At 39.2% G+C, this 20,825-nt stretch overlaps 2 protein-coding genes across 2 annotated transcripts in view; both read left to right on the forward strand.

The window, feature by feature from the left end:
- ADGRV1 (adhesion G protein-coupled receptor V1) overlaps positions 1-20,825 on the forward strand; it is a 618,101-nt gene that overhangs the window by 17,118 nt on the left and 580,158 nt on the right. Inside the window, exons 6-11 of the mRNA XM_027774960.1 lie at positions 310-423; positions 6,015-6,580; positions 7,196-7,466; positions 8,205-8,534; positions 13,557-13,733; positions 17,670-17,893. Of these exons, the coding sequence (XP_027630761.1) occupies positions 310-423; positions 6,015-6,580; positions 7,196-7,466; positions 8,205-8,534; positions 13,557-13,733; positions 17,670-17,893 (1,682 nt within the window). The remainder of the gene's footprint in view (positions 1-309; positions 424-6,014; positions 6,581-7,195; positions 7,467-8,204; positions 8,535-13,556; positions 13,734-17,669; positions 17,894-20,825) is intronic.
- On the forward strand, positions 4,959-5,312 carry LOC106735729 (cytochrome c-like). The gene has a single exon (XM_014590912.2). The coding sequence runs from the start codon at positions 4,965-4,967 to the stop codon at positions 5,280-5,282; it is 318 nt and encodes a 105-aa protein (XP_014446398.1). The 5' UTR covers positions 4,959-4,964; the 3' UTR covers positions 5,283-5,312.

Below are 20,825 nucleotides of genomic sequence, written 5' to 3' on the forward strand. Positions count from 1 at the left end.
GAGTTCCTTCCTCCCTAAAGGAAAATAGATGTTTTTTTTTTTTTTTTTTTTTTTTTCCCCTCTAGTATAGTGGTTGGGAAAAATAGAGTCTTTAGAAACCATGTAGTTGAATGCAATTTTAGTCAAGATGTTTAGTTAGATTATATGCCTTGACTACTAAGTAGAAGGGCAGGCTTAACATACAGGTTAATATAATTATTGCAAAACATCTCTAAGCTTCACATTTTTGCACACTGACGTCATAATAATGCTTTCTCAACATTGTGAAATATTTTGTGTTTATTGATGCCACTGTGTGTTTTCTTGCAGGTAGAGGATGGGCCAAATCCCCCTGAAGAAGATTTGAGTCCAGTTAAAGGAAATATCACCTTTCCCCCTGGCAGAGCAACTGTCGTATATAATTTGACAGTACTTGATGATGAGGTAGGACAATGTTAAAGTCTGAACTGGGTCAAGGAATCTGCTTGTATTGCAGACATGCTAGAGAACTTTATGTCAAGTACTATTGAATAAATTGTGTTCAGTATTTGAAATTATCCTAGAACATAGTCTTAGGTAAAGTTAGTGAACTATGGCCAGTCATAGGTTAGCTCTAAATCCCTATCTGTTTTAAACTGTATCTTGTTATTATTTGTCTTAATCACATTGAGTTGTACATGTCCATACTGATGAATTGAGGTAAAAAGATGTATTTTTTTCACTTTCATTCATAAAATAGAGTTTATGGTGAATGAAAAGCTCAAATGGGGGCTGGCCCCGTAGGCAGTGGTGAAGCACTATCCAGGGGGAGCCAGATCCCACATGACCACCCACTGTTTGAAACTTGGCTGGTGGCTTGAAAAACATGCCATGCATATGTGCATGCTTGCCCAAGATCCTGACTTTGGGATGGATAGAGGAGAGAGAACTGTGACATGGCCATGCCCCACTCAGGGATGCTTCCCGTCTCTCTGCGAAGTACATGCACTATCTAGTAATTAAAAAAAAAAAAGAAATAAGGCCAGCAGGTGGCTTGCTGGTTAAGACATTGGATCTCACATGACTGACTATACAGTTTGAGTCCTGGACCCAGCAGTCCCAAATCCTGAGAGGAGAGTGGAGAAGAGGGGATTACGGTCTGGCCAGCAGTGACTTCTCACTTTCCCTCTCTCTCTCCTGTGAATCCACACGTCCTGTGGTAAAATCTAAAACAAAAAATAATAATGATAAATAAAATACATTACAAGAAAGAAAAGAAAAGGAAAAGAAAGGAAAAGAAAAAGCTTACACAGTGTAATGGAAATTAACTCCAGGGTTTCTGCGCAGCTGAAACAAAAAAAAGTCTCACTTCAACAGTGTCAGCATTTTCCTTAGTAGTGACTCATAGGTATGATGTGTGTTCAAGAAGTCTGGGGAGACTGCATAGTAAAAAAATTGCATGGATGTCAGTTTTTTTTTGGTCCCAAAATGAACTTGTACTTTAATTCTATTTTTCTGCAACATTTTCTTTTTAAGAGAGATTATTTGCTAGGGGGCATGTGTGCTCACCGAAGAGACAGAGAGAGATAGAAAGCAGGAAATCACCCGCTGAGGGGGATGGCCATGCTGCAATCTCTTCTCCATTCTCCTCTCAGGATATTGAGCATGCATACACACGTATCTGGCATGAGTTTTAAGCACCAGGTCCGGAACTCGAACCATGGTTCCCACCATGTGGGAATCAAGTGACCTAATCATTATGACATCTGCTGGTCCCTATTTGTATTTACTTTCTTTCTTTTTTGGTTTTTTGGTCCCTATTTTTTCACAACTTTTAAAATTCCCTTTATAGACTGTTCTCCAGAGTGGTATGATGTATACTTTGGAAATCATATGGCTAGTGTAATTTTTTTTTAAGAATATTTTGCTATAGGGTGTGCGTGCTCGCCAGACAGACAGAGAGAGACAGAGAGATAGAAAGCGAGAGATCACCCCCCCCCTTTTAGTCAAGATGTTTAGTTAGATTATATGCCTTGACTACTAAGTAGAAGGGCAGGCTTAACATACAGGTTAATATAATTATTGCAAAACATCTCTAAGCTTCACATTTTTGCACACTGACGTCATAATAATGCTTTCTCAACATTGTGAAATATTTTGTGTTTATTGATGCCACTGTGTGTTTTCTTGCAGGTAGAGGATGGGCCAAATCCCCCTGAAGAAGATTTGAGTCCAGTTAAAGGAAATATCACCTTTCCCCCTGGCAGAGCAACTGTCGTATATAATTTGACAGTACTTGATGATGAGGTAGGACAATGTTAAAGTCTGAACTGGGTCAAGGAATCTGCTTGTATTGCAGACATGCTAGAGAACTTTATGTCAAGTACTATTGAATAAATTGTGTTCAGTATTTGAAATTATCCTAGAACATAGTCTTAGGTAAAGTTAGTGAACTATGGCCAGTCATAGGTTAGCTCTAAATCCCTATCTGTTTTAAACTGTATCTTGTTATTATTTGTCTTAATCACATTGAGTTGTACATGTCCATACTGATGAATTGAGGTAAAAAGATGTATTTTTTTCACTTTCATTCATAAAATAGAGTTTATGGTGAATGAAAAGCTCAAATGGGGGCTGGCCCCGTAGGCAGTGGTGAAGCACTATCCAGGGGGAGCCAGATCCCACATGACCACCCACTGTTTGAAACTTGGCTGGTGGCTTGAAAAACATGCCATGCATATGTGCATGCTTGCCCAAGATCCTGACTTTGGGATGGATAGAGGAGAGAGAACTGTGACATGGCCATGCCCCACTCAGGGATGCTTCCCGTCTCTCTGCGAAGTACATGCACTATCTAGTAATTAAAAAAAAAAAAGAAATAAGGCCAGCAGGTGGCTTGCTGGTTAAGACATTGGATCTCACATGACTGACTATACAGTTTGAGTCCTGGACCCAGCAGTCCCAAATCCTGAGAGGAGAGTGGAGAAGAGGGGATTACGGTCTGGCCAGCAGTGACTTCTCACTTTCCCTCTCTCTCTCCTGTGAATCCACACGTCCTGTGGTAAAATCTAAAACAAAAAATAATAATGATAAATAAAATACATTACAAGAAAGAAAAGAAAAGGAAAAGAAAGGAAAAGAAAAAGCTTACACAGTGTAATGGAAATTAACTCCAGGGTTTCTGCGCAGCTGAAACAAAAAAAAGTCTCACTTCAACAGTGTCAGCATTTTCCTTAGTAGTGACTCATAGGTATGATGTGTGTTCAAGAAGTCTGGGGAGACTGCATAGTAAAAAAATTGCATGGATGTCAGTTTTTTTTTGGTCCCAAAATGAACTTGTACTTTAATTCTATTTTTCTGCAACATTTTCTTTTTAAGAGAGATTATTTGCTAGGGGGCATGTGTGCTCACCGAAGAGACAGAGAGAGATAGAAAGCAGGAAATCACCCGCTGAGGGGGATGGCCATGCTGCAATCTCTTCTCCATTCTCCTCTCAGGATATTGAGCATGCATACACACGTATCTGGCATGAGTTTTAAGCACCAGGTCCGGAACTCGAACCATGGTTCCCACCATGTGGGAATCAAGTGACCTAATCATTATGACATCTGCTGGTCCCTATTTGTATTTACTTTCTTTCTTTTTTGGTTTTTTGGTCCCTATTTTTTCACAACTTTTAAAATTCCCTTTATAGACTGTTCTCCAGAGTGGTATGATGTATACTTTGGAAATCATATGGCTAGTGTAATTTTTTTTTAAGAATATTTTGCTATAGGGTGTGCGTGCTCGCCAGACAGACAGAGAGAGACAGAGAGATAGAAAGCGAGAGATCCCCCCCCCCCCAGGGGGGGATGGCCACACCGCAATCCCTTCTCCTCCATTCTCCTCTTGGGATCTTGGGCAAGCATGCACACACGCCTGGCATGAGTTTAAGCCACCGGGTCCAGGATGGGAACCGCGGTCGACTACATGGGAGTCCAGTGACATAGCCATTACGCTAACTGCTGGTCCCTGGCTAGTGTAATATTTAACTCCTAAATTAGGAACAATTTAGGAAGAGGCAAGAATAATTGATACAGTTGAGAACTAATAGTTTTGATAAAGTGCTTAATATACTTTCCAGATTGTTAGGTATTAGACTTTCAATGCTGATTCTAACTCTGCCAACCTGATAAAACTGATAAGAATTTATGCCTTTTTTTTTTTTTTTTGGAGAGGTTTTCGCTATAGGGCGCGTGCACTCACCAGACAGAGAGAGGCATAGAGACAGAAAGCGAGAAATCCCCCCCCAGGGGGGATGGTCACGCCGAAATCCCTTCTCCTCCATTCTCCTCTCGGGATCTTGGGCATGCACGCACACGCGCCCGGCGTGAGTTTTTAAGCCACCGGGTCTGGGACGCGAACCACAGTTGACTACGTGGGTGTCCAGCGACATAGCCATTACACTAACTGCTGGTCCCCCCATTTTTACTTTATATCCTTAGAGTTATTTGAAGACTGACCAAGGTTGAAAAGACATTATGTCTGTACTTCATTACCTGTTCATACCATTGCTTTATTAATTCTTCCTTCCCTATCCAAAATACATAATTAACTTTCGGAAGATAGTTTAATAAATGGAGACTGAAAAAGACTTCTTATTTATTCCCTTCAGTTTTTTCTTTAGGTTTTTGACATAGGACTTGTGTGCTCACAGGAGAGAGAGAGAGAGAAGGAAACTAAGAAATCACCCCCCAACTCCCTAGGGGGGATGGCCACACTGCAGTGCCTTCTTCATTCTCCTCTTGGGATTTTGGGCACACATGCACGTGTGTCTGGTGTGATTTTCAAGTCAGTGGATACAGAACTCAAATTGTGATTGGCCATGTAGGAATCCAGCGCCTTAACCACCATGCTAAGCACTGCTGGCCCAAGTTAAAGATTTTAAAATTTTTTTAGAGAGAGCAGGTCGTCTGGCTTCTGAGCGGCTACTCTATATTCCCAAGCAACAAAAGAGAGAATTAAAAATGGGTGATGTTGAGAAAGGCAAGAAGATTTTTGATCAGAAGCGTGCACAGTGCCACACCGTGGAAAAGGCAGGCAAGCACAAGACTGGCCCAAATCTCCATGGTCTATTTGGGTGGAAGACAGGTCAGGCCCTTGGGTTCTCTTACACAGATGCCAACAAGAACAAAGGCATCCCTTGGGGAGAGGATACACTGATGGAGGATTTGGAGAATCCCAAGAAGTACATCCCTGGGACAAAAATGATCTTTGCTGGCATTAGAAAGAAGTCCGAAGGAGCAGACTTGATAACTTATCTTTTAAAAGCTACTAATGAGTAAGAGGTGGCCACTGCCTTATTCATGACAAAACAGAAATGTCTCACCTTTTTTTTATGCGTACTGTATTTTAATTGATGTCCTACACCAGAACTCAGACCATGAATGGCTGACAGGATATTTTTATTGGACAATCCTGATTTAAGTAAGATTGACTTGTGGTTAAATCAGTATTATTGGTTTTTTTAAAAAAATTCTGATTGTAATTTCAGTTTAGTAAGTGTTATCACTATTTGCCCTTTCTAAAGATATAACTGGTAATTCATTAGTGATGCTCATCTTTCTGCAAAGATGGTGAATGCCATCTCAAAGCCTACTGGAGATTGGTTTTATTTAGGCCTATATGTAACTTGTTATATGAATATGTAAATGCTGGAGAAATCCCTTCACTTCTCAAAACTAAGTAGAATTAGGTGTGTTTTAATTTGTGTTTATTAACCTGTTATGGCAAAGACTGAAGATAAGGTACTAATGTCTACTTTATTTGGTCATAACTCTACCAATTTAATTAGAATTCCCCATATCCAAAACATTGCCTTTTACTTATTGAACGACATTTTAGCGTGGTTTATGTATACTATCAAGTAAAGAATATGTAACACTTCTAAAAAAAAGATTTAACATTTTTTATTTTTAATTGTATTGAAACAGAAATATCGTTACTTTTCACACTTTGGTATTTTTCCAGATATTTTGACTGCTCATGTTTTCCTACTGTTTATATTCCTTTCACAGATACCAGAAAATGATGAAATATTTTTGATTCAACTAAAAAATGTAGAAGGAGGGGCTGAGATCAACACTTCTAGAAATTCCATTGAAGTCATCATTAAAAAAAATGATAGTCCTGTGAGATTCGTTCAGAGTGTTTATTTGGTTCCAGAGGAAGACCATATACTTCTAATTCCAGTGGTTCGTGGAAAGGACCACAATGGAAATCCGATTGGATCAGATGAATATGAAGTTTCCATTGGTTATGCTGTTATCACTGGGAACTCAACAGCGCATGCCCAGCAAAACGTAGACTTCATTGATCTCCAGCCAAATGCAACTATTGTTTTTCCACCTTTTATTCATGAATCTCACCTGAAATTTCAAATAGTTGATGACACCATACCAGAGATTGCAGAATCATTTCACATTATGTTACTGAAAGATACCTTACAGGGAGATGCCGTACTGACTGCACCTGCTACTGTGCAAGTCACCATTAAGCCAAATGACAAACCTTATGGGGTCCTCTCATTCAATAGTATCTTGTTTGAAAGGACAGTTATCATCGATGAAGATACAGTATCGAGGTATGATTTATTTGAAATGTGTTGCCAGAATTACTTCTTTGTTGTTGTTGAGGTTTTTGCCTTAGGGCAGTGCCTTAGGGAGAGAGAGACAGAGACAGTGAGAAGGAAAGGGAGAAATCACCGCCCCAAGAAGGACGGCCATGCTGCAAGCCCTTCTCCATTCTCCTCCCAGGATCCTGGGCACACCTGCACATGATTCTCAAGCCACAAAGTCCAGAACTCAAACTGTGGTCTGCCATGTGGGAGTCCAGCAATGGTACAACCGCTATGCCATCTGCTGGTCCCTAGAATCACTTTAATAAATTATTACAAGATTTAGTTTTTGTGATGCTAGGCTCAACACTGCACTGTTTAAAAGTGTGTGTCATTTTCTCTACCAGGGATTCACTTATTTTTTAAGCTTTTTGTTTTGTGATTTAATTATGCACATGAATATATTATGATGGTTTTCTAGGACACATTGCATATTTACTCCTTCATATCAAAATCGATTATTTTTTGTAATGTGGATTTTGCTTTTACCCATGTCTGATGGCCATCTTGACATAGGGAAACCTATCTGTGGGAAATAAAATGTGTTCTGTGACAATATGTCTTTCTTTTTGAAAATTCCAGATTTGAAGAAATTACCGTGGTTAGAAATGGCGGCACCCACGGGAATGTTTCTGTGAACTGGGTGCTGACCCGAAACAGCAGTGATCCCTCACCAGTAACAGCAGATATCAGACCAAGTTCTGGAGTTCTCCATTTTGCCCAAGGGCAGATGCTGACATCAATTCCTCTGACCGTTGTTAATGATGATCTTCCAGAAGAGGCAGAAGCTTATCTGCTTCAAATTCTACCTCATACGATTCGAGGAGGTGCAGAAGTGAGCGAACCTGCAGAGGTGGGTCTCTTGCTATGCTTCATTCTTTTTTTTTTTCTTTTTTTGAAGAGTTTTTTGCTATAGGGCACATGCGCTTGCCAGACAGACAGAGAGAAACAGAGAGACAGAAAGCAGGAAATCACCCCCCAGGGTGGATGGCCACACCACAATCCCTTCTCCTCCATTCTCCTCTCGGGATCCTGGGCACGCAGGCACACGTGCCCGGCGTGAGTTTAAGCCACCGGGTCCGAGACTCGAACCGTGGTCGACTACGTGGGAGTCCAGCGACATAGCCACTACACTAACTGCTGGTCCCAGCTATGCTTCATTCTTGTGGTTGTTTCTGTGCTATAGAGGAGTTGAAGAATTGGATCATACTAATCAATTAATTCATGCTTAGTTTGATGGGACAGGAGGATCACTGCTTTGGAAATGGTTACTCTTCTTGCTTAATATTGTCCCTTCTGCAAATAAACATTTTTCTCTAAAAAAATTCTGCAAACTATGATTTAGGGAAGTGTTCGAATCTGATTTCGTTTCAGCCTTAATTACATATAAGAAGTGATCAGTTTTAGACATGATACGTATTGGGTTGTCGGAAAAGTCAGGATGCATTTTTGCATAGGAAAATGAAAATGCATCCTGACTTTTCTGACAACCTAATAAATACATATTAAACATCAAAATAGCTCAGAAAATATAGAGCTTGATACTTAGGTGTGAGAGTACTGTACTTTAATGTTTTATTTTTTTCTGCAGCTTTTGTTTTACATTCAGGATAGTGATGATGTTTATGGCCTAATAACATTTTTTCCTATGGAAAACCAGAAGATTGAAAGCAGCCCAGGTGAACGATATTTATCCTTGAGTTTTACAAGACTAGGAGGAACAAAAGGAGATGTGAGGGTGCTTTACTCTGCACTTTATGTTCCTGCTGGAACTTTGGATCCCTTACGAGCAAAAGATGGCATCTTAAATGTATCCAGGGCAAATACTCTCCTTTTTCCGGAACGAAAAACTCTCATCACTACAAAATTACCAATAAGAAATGATGCATTTCTTCAAAATGGAGCTCACTTTCTAGTACAGGTACTTGAATGATTAAAATCATCTCAGTTTTGGTTAAACCACAAGTGTACTGGATCTGTGTGAGACAGTTAACTATTGTTTTGTCCTTGTTATTTTGCCTTTATTTATATTTTTAATTCTACTATTTGTTATTAAAAGCTATCAAGGCAGTCCTAAGAGAGATTATGCTTGCTGCTATGGTAGGGATGAATTTGATAAAGGTTTTACTAAAGTTAACATTTTAGTTGGGTGATATTAAAATGACATCAGACATAATATGCAAGTCAGACTGCAACGGATGATAAAATGATAACTTACAAGCACTTATGAGAGAGGATGAGGGAGAGAGAGAGAGAGAGATCGAGAGATCCTTTTGAGTTGATTTGGGGAAATGTGACAGGAATGGCATCTGTGGAATAAAATTTGTTTTTCCCAGTGACTTTCAGAGAAAAGACATTCCAAAAATAAAAAAGTAAGATAAGTAAAACTTTGTAAACATTTAAAATAATATACTCAAAATCTGTTCCTTTGTCTGTGAACCATAGATAGGAAACACTGTACTTTTAACTATGTGATAATAATAATAATAATAATTAAGGGCCTTATCACATAGCTTTGTATCTTACCTCTTTTATTTCTTGATGCCTATTAATGAAAACATATTTTCATTGTTAAAGTTTATAATAGTTGTGCACAAGAACTATTGTTATTGGGGATCAGCAGATGGCAAAATGTTATGTTGCTGGACATCCATGAAGTTGACCATGGTTCTAGTCCCAGACTTGGCAGCTCAAAACTCATGCCAGACACATGTGTGTGCCCAAAACCCGAGAGGAGAATGGAGGAAAAGGGATTGTGGCATGGCCCTTCTCCTGGGGAGTGATTTCTCGCTTTCTCTCTGTCTCTCTGGAAAGTGCACACTCCCTATAGCAAAAATCCCTCTCTCAAGAAAAACAAAACAAATGTTATATTTTTCCTGTGTTAAATATTAGATGATTCTGAAAATTAGAAAGTGATAAAAGGTACTTATCAAGTTTTGAGTCATAAATATATCATCATGTCTAATGAATAGATTGATAAAGAAGAATTAAACTCTTATATCAATACATTTTGCCAACTAGAATATCAAATGGAATGTCATATTCTATTAATTTCTTTGAATCATGCCACATTTACATTTTTTATAATTTTGCCTAGACTTTGTTTTATGATTTATTGTCTCTGGAGTTCTAATTACCTTGCCCTGCTTCTTTGAAGGTGCCCTCACTAGAGAGAGAGACAATGAGAGGGAAAGTGAGAAATCACCTCCCAGAGAGGATGGCCATACCACAGTCCCTTCTCCATTCTCCTCTTAGAATCTTGGGCATGCACACACACGTGCCCAGCGTGAGTTTCAAGCCACTGGGTCTGGGACTTGATCAGTGCTGGCTATGTGGGAGTCCAGCGCTTTAACCACTGTACCACCTGCTGGTCTCCTATTCGGCCTCTTTCTACAAGCCGTTTTCTTTATATTATGGAGATCTTCCAGCTGACTCAGCACATACATTAGAAGTCGGGGTAGCTGTACTGATTGCTTTCTGTTCCTGTTTCACACCTGCTTTCAGGAACGGTTTTCACTGAACTGAATTTTCTTGATCTCTTGTCTTTCCCTTCTTGGATTATATTTTAGTTTTGTTGTAGCGTGTCTGTCCTCAAACAAATGTACAGAAAACATATATGCAAGGTAAACTTTTGAGTCTTTAAGCAGCTGAACGTGAAATTTCATGCTCACATTGATAAAATAATTTCTTCTTAAGCACTGGAAAGTATTGTCTTAGGTTCTAGAGTCGATGAGAAATTTTTTTTTTTTTTTGGAGGGGTTTTTTTTTTGCTTTAGGGCCCGTGCGCTCGCCCGACGAGAAACAGAGAGACAGAAAGCGAGAAATCACCCCTCAGGGGGATGGTTACGTTGCAATCCCTTCTCTTCCATTCTCCTCTCGGGATCTTGGGCACGCACGCACACGCACCCGGTGTGAGTTTAAGCCACCAGGTCCAGGACGTGAACCACGATCGACTACGTGGGAGTCCAGTGACATAGCCATTACGCTAACTGCTGGTTCCCATTGATGAGAAATTTAAAAGGAAGGGAATGATTTATCTTTCAAGTAACTTGCTTAGTCTCCTCTATATTAAGCTTTTAATCTTTTGAAACTATCTAATATTTTGGGCTAGTTGCGTGGTCTAGTAGTTAAGGAGCGAGATCCTGCATGACCGACTGTGGCTTGAGTATTAGCCCTTGAGACTTGAAAAGCATACCATACATGGGTGTGTGTGCCCAAAATTCTGATGGGATAAAGAAATGAAGGAGAGGGACCAGCAGTTAGCGTAATGGCTATGTCACTGGACTCCCATGTAGACGAGCGCTGTTCGTGTCCCGGACCCGGTGGCTTAAAACTCAGGCTGGGCGCATGTGCGTGTGTGCCCAAGATCCTAAGAGGAGAACGGAGGAGAAGGGATTGCGGCGTGGCCATCCCCCCGGGGGGTGATTTTTCATTTTCTGTCTCTGTCTCTGTCTAGCTGGTGAGCGCATGCGCCCTATAGCAAAGACCTCTTCAAAAAAAGAAATGAAGGAGAAATTTCAGTATGACCATGCCCCATTAGAAGGTACTTTCTCCCTCTCCCTGTCTCTGTCTCTCTCTGACTAGTACACATGCCCTCTGGCTTATAACCCCTCTCCCCCCAAAATATGTAATATTTCTATCAATATAGCTTCAGAGAATTTTTGTAAACAGATCCTTATTTATTATTTGTTATTTTTTATTTTTTTGAGAGATTTGTGCTATAGAGTGCATGTGCTCACCAGAAAGACACAGAGATTTTGAAAGCAAGAAATCACCCCCCAGGGGGAATGGCCATGCTGCAATCCCTTGTCCTCCATTCTCCTCTGGGAATCTTGGGCATGCATGCACATGCACCTGGTGTGAGTTTAAGCCACCAGGTCCGGGACTCGAATTGCGGTCAACTACATGGGAGTCCAGCAACATAGCCATTACGCCAAGTACTGGTCCCAACAAATCCTTATTAAGACACTTATGTGGGTCAGATATCATCCTAGCTATTTTACTTCAGCATTCTATTTGAAGCAACAGAATTTGTTTATTTATTATTTAATTTTTTTTCCAGACTTTTGCCATAGAGAGAGAGAGAGAGAGACACATGCAGAGAGAAGGAGAAAGTGAGAAATCATTCCCTAGGGAGGGATGGCCACACTGCATTCTCTTCCCCTTCATTCCCTTCTCAGGATTTTGGGCATGCACACACACATATGCTGTGTAATTTTCAAGCCACCAGATCTGAGATTTGAACCATGGTTGATCATGTGAGAGTCTAGCACCTTAACTACTACACCACCTGCTGATCCCTGAAGTTTTTTATTGGAGAGGTTTTTGCTATAGGGTGCGTGTGCTTGCCAGAAAGACAGAGAAGGACAGAGAGACAGGAAGGGAGAAATCACCCCTCATGGAGGATGGCCACGCTGCAATCCCTTCTCCTCTATTCTCCTCTCACACACGCACCCAGTGTGAGTTTTAGCCACCAGGTCTGGGACTCAAACCGCAGTCGACTACATGGGAGTCCAGTGACATAGCCATTATGCCAACTGCTTGTCCCCCAGAAGTTATTTCTGATGACACTTGAAAACTAAGAAAAAACTTGAAGAAGGACATCATACCTGATTTTTAGTAAGCCTAGGTTAGAAAGTTGTTTGCACCACTTATTCCAGACTTAATTCTTATATATCCCTCTATTCAGTTAAAGCACACACACACACACACACACACACACACACACACACACTATGATTGTAACAATGCACACAGTTACTTTTAGACTTGTTAGAAAAAGAAAAGGCATTATCAGTCACTGACAATTCTTTGAGGTATGGTACCAAACAGGTGTAGTCTCTGGAAGGCTGGTGGAATAAGACTGTAGTTTCTATTGTACATAATGGATGAGCAGCTCAAGAATGGGAGCATCATGGAAAGTTGAATGAAACTGAAGACAGGAGAATCTGAGATATGAACTCCTCATTCTTTAGTAACTCTCTTCACTAGACCCATTAATGTGAGATATTGGGTTGTTGGAAAAGTCATGATATGTTTTTTTTTTTCCAATTCAAAAATGCGTCATGATTTTCCAATAACCCAATACATCTTTTAGCAGGCATGCGGCTACTCATGTGCGGTCCTAGTTGCAAATGATCTGAAAGCAAAGGATGATTCTTTTTGAATTAATGGGGCATTTGATTTAGCAGGTGCTTCAGGAACCCAGACAAAAGGGTTACATATTATACTGGGAAATGAATCATGTAAAATTAGCATTTTAAAAAGATTTGCTATAAGGCATGTGCATTCGTTGGAGAGAGGCAGAGAAAGGAGAAATCACCTGCTCAGGGGGATGACCAAGCCCCAGTCCCTTCTCCATTCTCCTTGGGACTTTGGGCATGCACATGCACACACACGCATTCACACAATCCCTTTGTGTTTTTCAAGCCACAGGGTCTGGGACTTGAACCATGCAGTCAGCTATGTGGGACCCAGGTGTCTTAACCATGCAATAAAAGGACTTATTTTCTTCTTTTCTATTTAGATAGTTTTGAGTACAACTATATTGAGTTTCTTTCTTTGATGGTTTAAGTAGTAGTATTAGCTTATCTCTTTGTGAATTTACTGTGGTTTGTGTGATAGTTATGTGATAGCCAGTAATAATGATTTGAGATTTGAAGGAGAGATCCACAGATTATTAAGGAGAGTGCATGAAATTATAGAACGAAGGATTTAAGAAGGATTCTGGGTAATTATAGTAACTGAGGAACAGAAAGAGCTCAAGAAGCCAGTGCAGGGATTGGGAAGGAATGGTGAATGAGAGAGGAAGAAAATGAAGTTGACATTTCTTGGTGGCATTTACCTCTGTTTACTTTGTTGTCCTATGCTATTAGGGCTTTTTGTCCTAATTTAAAATTTTCTGTGCTATCGATTTTTTCCTGTTTTTGTTTCTTTATTATAGTTGGAGACTGTGGAGTTGGTGAACATAATTCCCCTAATTCCACCTGTAAGTCCTAGATTTGGGAAAATCCGAAATATTTCTTTACTCGTAACTCCAGCCATTGCAAATGGAGAAATTGGCTTTATTAGCAATCTTCCAATCATTTTGCATGAACCAGAAGATTCTGCTACTGAAGTGGTGAGTTGTTTCTTACTGATGGGGCCTAGTGAGTTTGAAGTAATACATAAACACAGGGAGTTGTTAGCATACTGCGTTAGCAGATCTTAAAAAAATTTTACCTTTTACACTAAGCGTTCAGTGTGTAATTGGATATAATTGATGAGAGTGGGATTTTTCCCATCATCTCTTGCTATATTCAATAGAATAAAGGTAGAATTGCTTACCCTGAGACCAGGATGTTTTTATGTGACTGCATTTAGGTAGTGCTAAGACATTTGACACAGTGATAGCCGAATGGAAATCTTTTATTTATTTATTTATTTTATATGGCCAAGTCACAGTACCATGGGTGTCCTGTTTTACCCCATCTTGGCACTCATAGGCTTGTCTTGGGTAGGACCGAGTGACTGCCTTGGACCCTGTGCTTGATGGTGGAGGTGGTGGTGGTCAAGTTATAGAATGCTGAATCCTAGAAACTTTTTATTATATACATATATGTACATATTTGCATACACACTCACACATAAAGAAATTAAAGCATATTCATATAAATAGCTTCCTCCTCCCCATACCCCCTGGTTGAATTTTTCCCAAGCTTGTGTCTATCCAGGGAAGGCTTTTTCAGCCTTACCATTCTGTCTGAGCCACGGCCTATCTCTGAGTCCAAGTTCTTTACTTTTACATTTGATTTAAATTGGGTTGGGGTTTAGATCTAGAATGAAGATAGCTGTTGTTATCAAAGGCTCATGTCAGAATATGGTGACTGCAGTTTCCTTTTGTTTATAAGATTCTGTATGTGGGTAGAGAAGTTTTTTTTAAACATTTGCACATACTTGTTTATTTTTTTAATTTTGTATAGAACAAAAATTACAGAGGTTTTTTTTTTTCAGGTAGTGTGGTGGTTAAGATGCTGGACTCAAACATGATTGACCATAGTTTGAGTCCTGGACATGGTGATTTGCTTTTTCACTTTTCTCTTTCTCTCTCTGTCTCTCTGGTGAGTCTACATGCCCTATAGCAAATAAAAAAAAACCCAGATAAATAAAATTTAAAAAGCAGTTTTTTTCCCAACAGAGAAATTGACTGCCTTTTGTCTATTAAAAGTTTCTTCCCTTTGCCCCTCCCACCCACACTCTACCATCAACTCTTCTCTCTCAGTCTCTGGTATCTACACTTATCCTCTCTACTACCATATTTTCAGATCTTTCAATTTCTGCCATAAAGTACAGACATTTGGTACATATTGAGTGGAGATATACAGTGTGTATCTTTCAAATTCTGGCTCACTTCACTTAACATTAATTCTGTATTCTGCTGATTTGAATCAAATGATGTCTCATTGTCTCTTATGGCTAATTAATATTCCATAGTATATGTGTGCCACAGTTTTTCCACCCACTCATGAGGTTTTGAAGAGAAGCTTCATTTTAGATGGTTTTTGATTTTTCATATTTTTCTTAATGCACTGTTTCTTTCTAAAAGCTAGAGAGTACTTACTTTGTTCTTAAAGATGGAATTGTTTTTACTTGTTTATCTTACAGTGCTGCACATTTATCATTTTATATTTTTCCCTGGAGGGAAATTAGCTTTTAGGAGAAATTATGGGCTCCATGGACTTGCATTCTTCCTTGTTTGGGAAACAGCAGAAAAAGTAGGAATTTCCCTTCGTTCTCTTTGTTCATGTCCAGCCACTATGCGTTTTGTCAGGGTGATTTAGGGCACAGCCCCCTGTTACTTTTTTGTCTTCCTTAAGCATCTGAGTTTCTTCTGTCATCTTGAGTTATGAGCATTGCTAGCTAAAGTAGCAAATGGTTACTGGTAAAAATATCTTTACCCCCCGCCTCCCATGTTTTTGCCTTAGGGAGCATGTGCTCACAGGAGACAGGCAGAGAAGGAAAATAAGAAATCACTCCACAAGAGGGATGGTCCCACCACAACTCCTTCTTCAGTTTTGTCTTGGGATTTTGGACACACATGCACACGTGCCTAGTGTGATTCTCAAGCCTCCAGGTCCAGTACTGAAACCGCAGTTGACCACGTGGGAATCCAGTGCCTTAACCACCATGCCACCTGCTAGCCCTAGTAACTTTTTAATTTTTTTTTTTTCAAGATGGGGTATGTTAAAGGGCAAAGAAAAAAAAAAAAAACCCAAGATACCTCTTTTAGGAGTATAAGAAGAATAGCATATCTACCTTTAGATATTCGTTTATATTCTTTATTTGAAAAAATTTTATCATGATCTCTAGTGATCTTTTTTGGTATATATTTAAAATGTACTGTGCTTGAGTTAAACTACTGAATCCAATTTTTTCGGAGTTATTATAGCAGCTTTCATGTATTTAACTTTTGCTATAGAGAGGGGCTGTTCTAGAGACTTCACTTAGAGGATCTCTAATCCTCACCACAAACTTGCAAACTATGGAATCACTGGGATAGAGAGGTTAAGTCATGTGCCCAAGGTAATCCAGAGTCATGATAGGAGTTTCTGACGGTGTTTCTGTGTGCTTACTGTGTTGGTTAGAGACACTTTGTTTTACCCCTATCACTTTAGGATGCTCTTGTACATAACATATCATCTCCAGTTTTTTTTTTTTTTTTCTTTTTAAGAGAGGTTTTTTTTTGCTTTAGAGTGTGTGCAGTCGCCAGAGAGAGAGAAACAGAAAGAGAGGGACCAGCAGTTAGCATTATGGCTATGTCGCTGGACTCCCATGTAGTCGGCCGCGGTTTGCATCCCGGACCCGGTGGCTTAAAACTCACGCTGGGTGCTTGTGTGTGCTTGCCCAAGATCCCGAGAGGAGAACGGAGGAGAAGGGATTGCGGCGTGGCCATCCCCCCCGGGGGGTGACTTCTCACTTTCTGTTTCTCTGTCTGTCTCTGTCAGTCTGGCGAGCACACGCGCCCTATAGCAAAAAAAACCTTAAAAAAAAAAAAAAAAAAAAAAAAAAAAGAAAGAGAGAAATCACCCTCTGGGTGGGGGAAGACCACATAGTAGTCCCTTCACCTCCATTCTCCTCTTGGGATTTTGGGCACACACACACACCTGGCATGAGTGTAAGCCACTGGTTCTGGGACTCAAACTGCTGTCGACAGTGTGGGAATTCATCGAATATCCAGTATGACTATGAAACTTTATTTTCAGTTTATGTTGTGATATTAATTATTTTTCAGAGAACCTCTGATAGAAATTTTGATTTTTAGCAAGCTTTTTAAATGTTTTTCTTTTTTTTTTTTTTGGTTCTTATAATACTTGTTTTCTGGGGCCAGCAGGTGGCGTGGTGGCTAAGGTATTGGACTCCCACATGCCCAACTTCAAGTCCTGGACCTGGTGGCTTGTTTTTTTTTTTTTTTTTTTTTTTTTTTTTTTCTTTCGAGAGGTTTCTTATTGGGCGCGTGTGCTTGCCAGAAAGACAGAGAGAGACAGAGAGAAAGAAAGCGAGAAATAGCCATTATGCTAACTGCTGGTTCCCCTGGTGACTTGTTTTCTCACTTTCTCTTTCTCTCTCTATCTCTGGTGAGCATGCATGTCCTATAGCAAATTTAAAAGTAATAACAATGCTAAATAAAATTAAAATACATAATTCTTAGAAACGACTCGTCTTTTTAGTAAGACACATCCCAGGTTAGATGTATATTTGGGAGGGGGATAATTTTGTTGATAACTTGGATTAGCAACAATTACTACATTACTTTTATCTAAAGTTATTTTATGCTTAGGGAGAAGGCTTGCTCAATTATGTCTCTTGTGCCATTTAATAGTTCAGTTTCTCTGTATATTGGGTCATTGGAAAAGTCATGATGCATCTTTGCATAGAAAAGCAAAATATGTCATGACGTTTCCGACAACCCAGTAGAATACATATCTTCACATAGCTTGTGCATTCACGAACTGCAACACTTATGTAATTTGTTAGCATATATTTTAGAAGTAATTGTTCTGTTTTTTCTTTTCCTTAGGTATGTATTCCCTTACATCGGGATGGAACTGATGGCCAGGCCACCGTCTATTGGAGTTTGAAGCCTTCTGGCTTTAATTCAAAAGCAGTGACCCTGGACGATATAGGTCCCTTCAATGGCTCCGTTTTGTTTTTATCTGGGCAAAGTGACACAACAATCAACATTACTGTCAAAGGTGATGACATACCGGAAATGAATGAAACCATAACGCTTTCTCTAGACAGGTAATAACCCACTTAGGCAATGTTCAGTGTTCAACTGCATTCTATGTTTGAGGTCACTCAAATAATTTTGATTTTGATTTTCTTTTCTTCATATAAAGTAAAAAAAAAAATCTTCTGTTATTTGTTATGGCTTCTGGCTAGATTGAATGTTTCTTCGCCTTCCAGTGAATTTCCTCCGCTGTCATTGTGAGGCAGCGTCACACACAGCCTGTCTGCGAGGTACCCTAAATCTGAAGCAGCTGTTGTCATTTCTTGCTCCACATCATGTGCCACTTAATGATGGCAGTGCATTCTGGGAAATGTGTCAGAGGGTGATTTCGTAGTTGTACAACATCACATCTACATTTGACAAACCCTGATGTGTGTCCTGCTGTACACCTAGGCTATGATAGAGCTTTTAAACTCTTTATGAGACGGCCATGTCTGTGGTTCATTGGCTGAAATGTTGTTATGCTGTGTAAATGGTATTGTGAAAAATGGGCAGCAACAGGTTAACGTGTTAGGCTAAGTAAAGTGTCTGCTGGCTTTGTTTTCTTTTTTAAAAAAAAAACATTTATTTTATTTATTATTATTATTTAAATATGCTATACGGTACGTGTACTCACAATAAAGAGAGAGTGAGAGAGAGAAAGGGAAAGTAAGAAAGCAAGCTGCCAGGTCTGGGACTCGAGCTGTGTTCGGCCATGTGTAAAAAAAACATTTATTTTATTTATTATTATTATTTAAATATGCTATACGGTACGTGTACTCACAATAAAGAGAGAGTGAGAGAGAGAAAGGGAAAGTAAGAAAGCAAGCTGCCAGGTCTGGGACTCGAGCTGTGTTCGGCCATGTGTGAGTCCAGTACCTTCACCACCACGCCACCTGCTGGCCCTATTGGCTTTTTTTCTCTTTTTTTTTTTTTTTTTTCTTAAAAACAAAACAATGTTTTAATGCTTTAATAAGTGAATAAGTGATTTCTTTCACATGTACGGAAATTTTTATCTGGCTTCTTTTTTAACATGAGAAAGGATTAGAGCATTTTTGAGTGAGTAAAAAGAAAGCATTTATTTTATAATGAAATTCTCTCTTTTAACGTGGAATTTAAACATTAAGTAATGCTTGTTTTTTAGAAAATAAAAAATTATACACATTCAAAAGACACCTTTTCAGTAATAATAAGAATTTACTTAGCATCCTTCAGTGGATAATTTATATTAAGTAAATATCACAGTCTCTTTTTCTTTTTTTTTTTCTGGAAGAGGTTTTTGCTATAGGACGTGTATGCTTGCCAGACAGAGAGAGACAGAGAGACAGAAAGCGAGAAATCACCCCCCAGGGGGGATGGCCACGCCGCAGTCCCTTCTCCATTCTTCGTTTGGGATCTTAGGCACGTGCGCACATGCGCCCAGCATGAGTTTTAAGCCGTCGAGTCTCGGACGAAAACTGCGGTCAACTGTATGGGAGTCCAGCGACATAGCCATTACGCTAACTGCTGGTCCTGAAAAATCACAGTCTCTTAAATAAAGGTTTTTTTTTTTCCAGGAATTTAGAAAATTCTTTTGAAAAATACTGTGTTTAATTAATGTTAATGATTATTGAAAGTCAAAACTAAGTCTTATTTACTACAGGGGCCTTTATATTAGAGTCGATAAATATTAGAGAAGAATTGTTACTGGAGAGCTTTGCATAATTCATATTTAGAGACAATAAAGTTCACAGATAAATTCAAGAGATGTTTTGTACTATATTATTTGAAACTGAAATACTTTTATAAAATTATTGGACCTCTTTATTTTATTATCAGCCACTTATAGGTTTTTCTTTGTAGGTATTTTATATAAAATATTTTATATAAAATATATCCCTAGATAAAGAGAAAGTGTGTCCCTTGAGTAGTCAGAGAGGTCTCCAGCCTTGAACCAGCAACCTTCCATTATATAAAATTATATAAAATATTTTATAAAACATTTGAAAAATCTGAGTAGAATTTTTTGTTTTAATATGGAAGAAAAATATAGAATGTGGAGGAAAACCTATCAAACATCTACTGTTTGTTTCCTTTAATAACCACTTTATGTTTACTTTCTTACATAAAAAGGAAAACAAAACAGTAGAAAAAAAAAACCCCAAATGAACAAAAAAATACAACACAGCACACATACATAAGCATTTTACACTCAATACATATGATATATACACATATTTGTTAGCTTTTAAGAGCGTATTTATGGGGGCCAGCAGGAGGTGTGGTGGTTAAGAAGTCTGGACTCCCACATGGCCTACTGAAGCTTGAAAATCTCGCCAGGTGCATGTGTGTGAGTGCCCAGAATTCCAAGAGGAGAAGGGAGGAGAAGGGACTGTGGCATGGCCATACACTCTGGGGGTGATTTCTCACTTTCCTTTCTCTGTCTGTCTCTGTGAGTGCACGCACCCTATGGCAAAACCTAAAACAAAACAAAACGAAGAGTTTATTTATCTGTTTCTTCAACGAGCAAAGAGGCAGAGAGAGAGACAGGAACAGAGAGAACGAGACTGTACTCCTAATGGTGACTTGAAATTGTCATCTACCGTAAGCCTCCAGTTCCCTAGATAAAGAGAAAGTGTGTCCCTTGAGTAGTCAGAGAGGTCTCCAGCCTTGAACCAGCAACCTTCCATGGAGGATTGCTTTGCAGAGCATTGTGTTTTACCTTTGCACCATTTGACTCCCTTAATGTATCATTTAAATAAAAAAAAAAAAAAAACTTATTTCATGTGATGCAAAAAAAAAATCATTTCCAGTTTAAATAAAATGCAATGCAATGTAAACTGGAAATTGTTATTTTTTCAATCTTATGTCCCTTGCAAATTTTTTTCTTTTTTCTTGATAGAGCACATGCACACACATATGCCAGGGAGAGACAGAGTAAAAGAGAGAGTTGAGCACCCTCCACATGGTCTGGTCAGGCCATGA

This window comes from Tupaia chinensis, unplaced genomic scaffold (genome assembly GCF_000334495.1).
Source record: "Tupaia chinensis unplaced genomic scaffold, TupChi_1.0 Scaffold000498_1, whole genome shotgun sequence".
NCBI lineage: Eukaryota > Metazoa > Chordata > Mammalia > Scandentia > Tupaiidae > Tupaia > Tupaia belangeri.

Coding starts and splice junctions, on each gene's coding strand:
- LOC106735729 (XM_014590912.2), top strand. CDS start 4,965: ATGGGTGATGTTGAGAAAGGCAAGAAGATTTTTGATCAGAAGCGTGCA.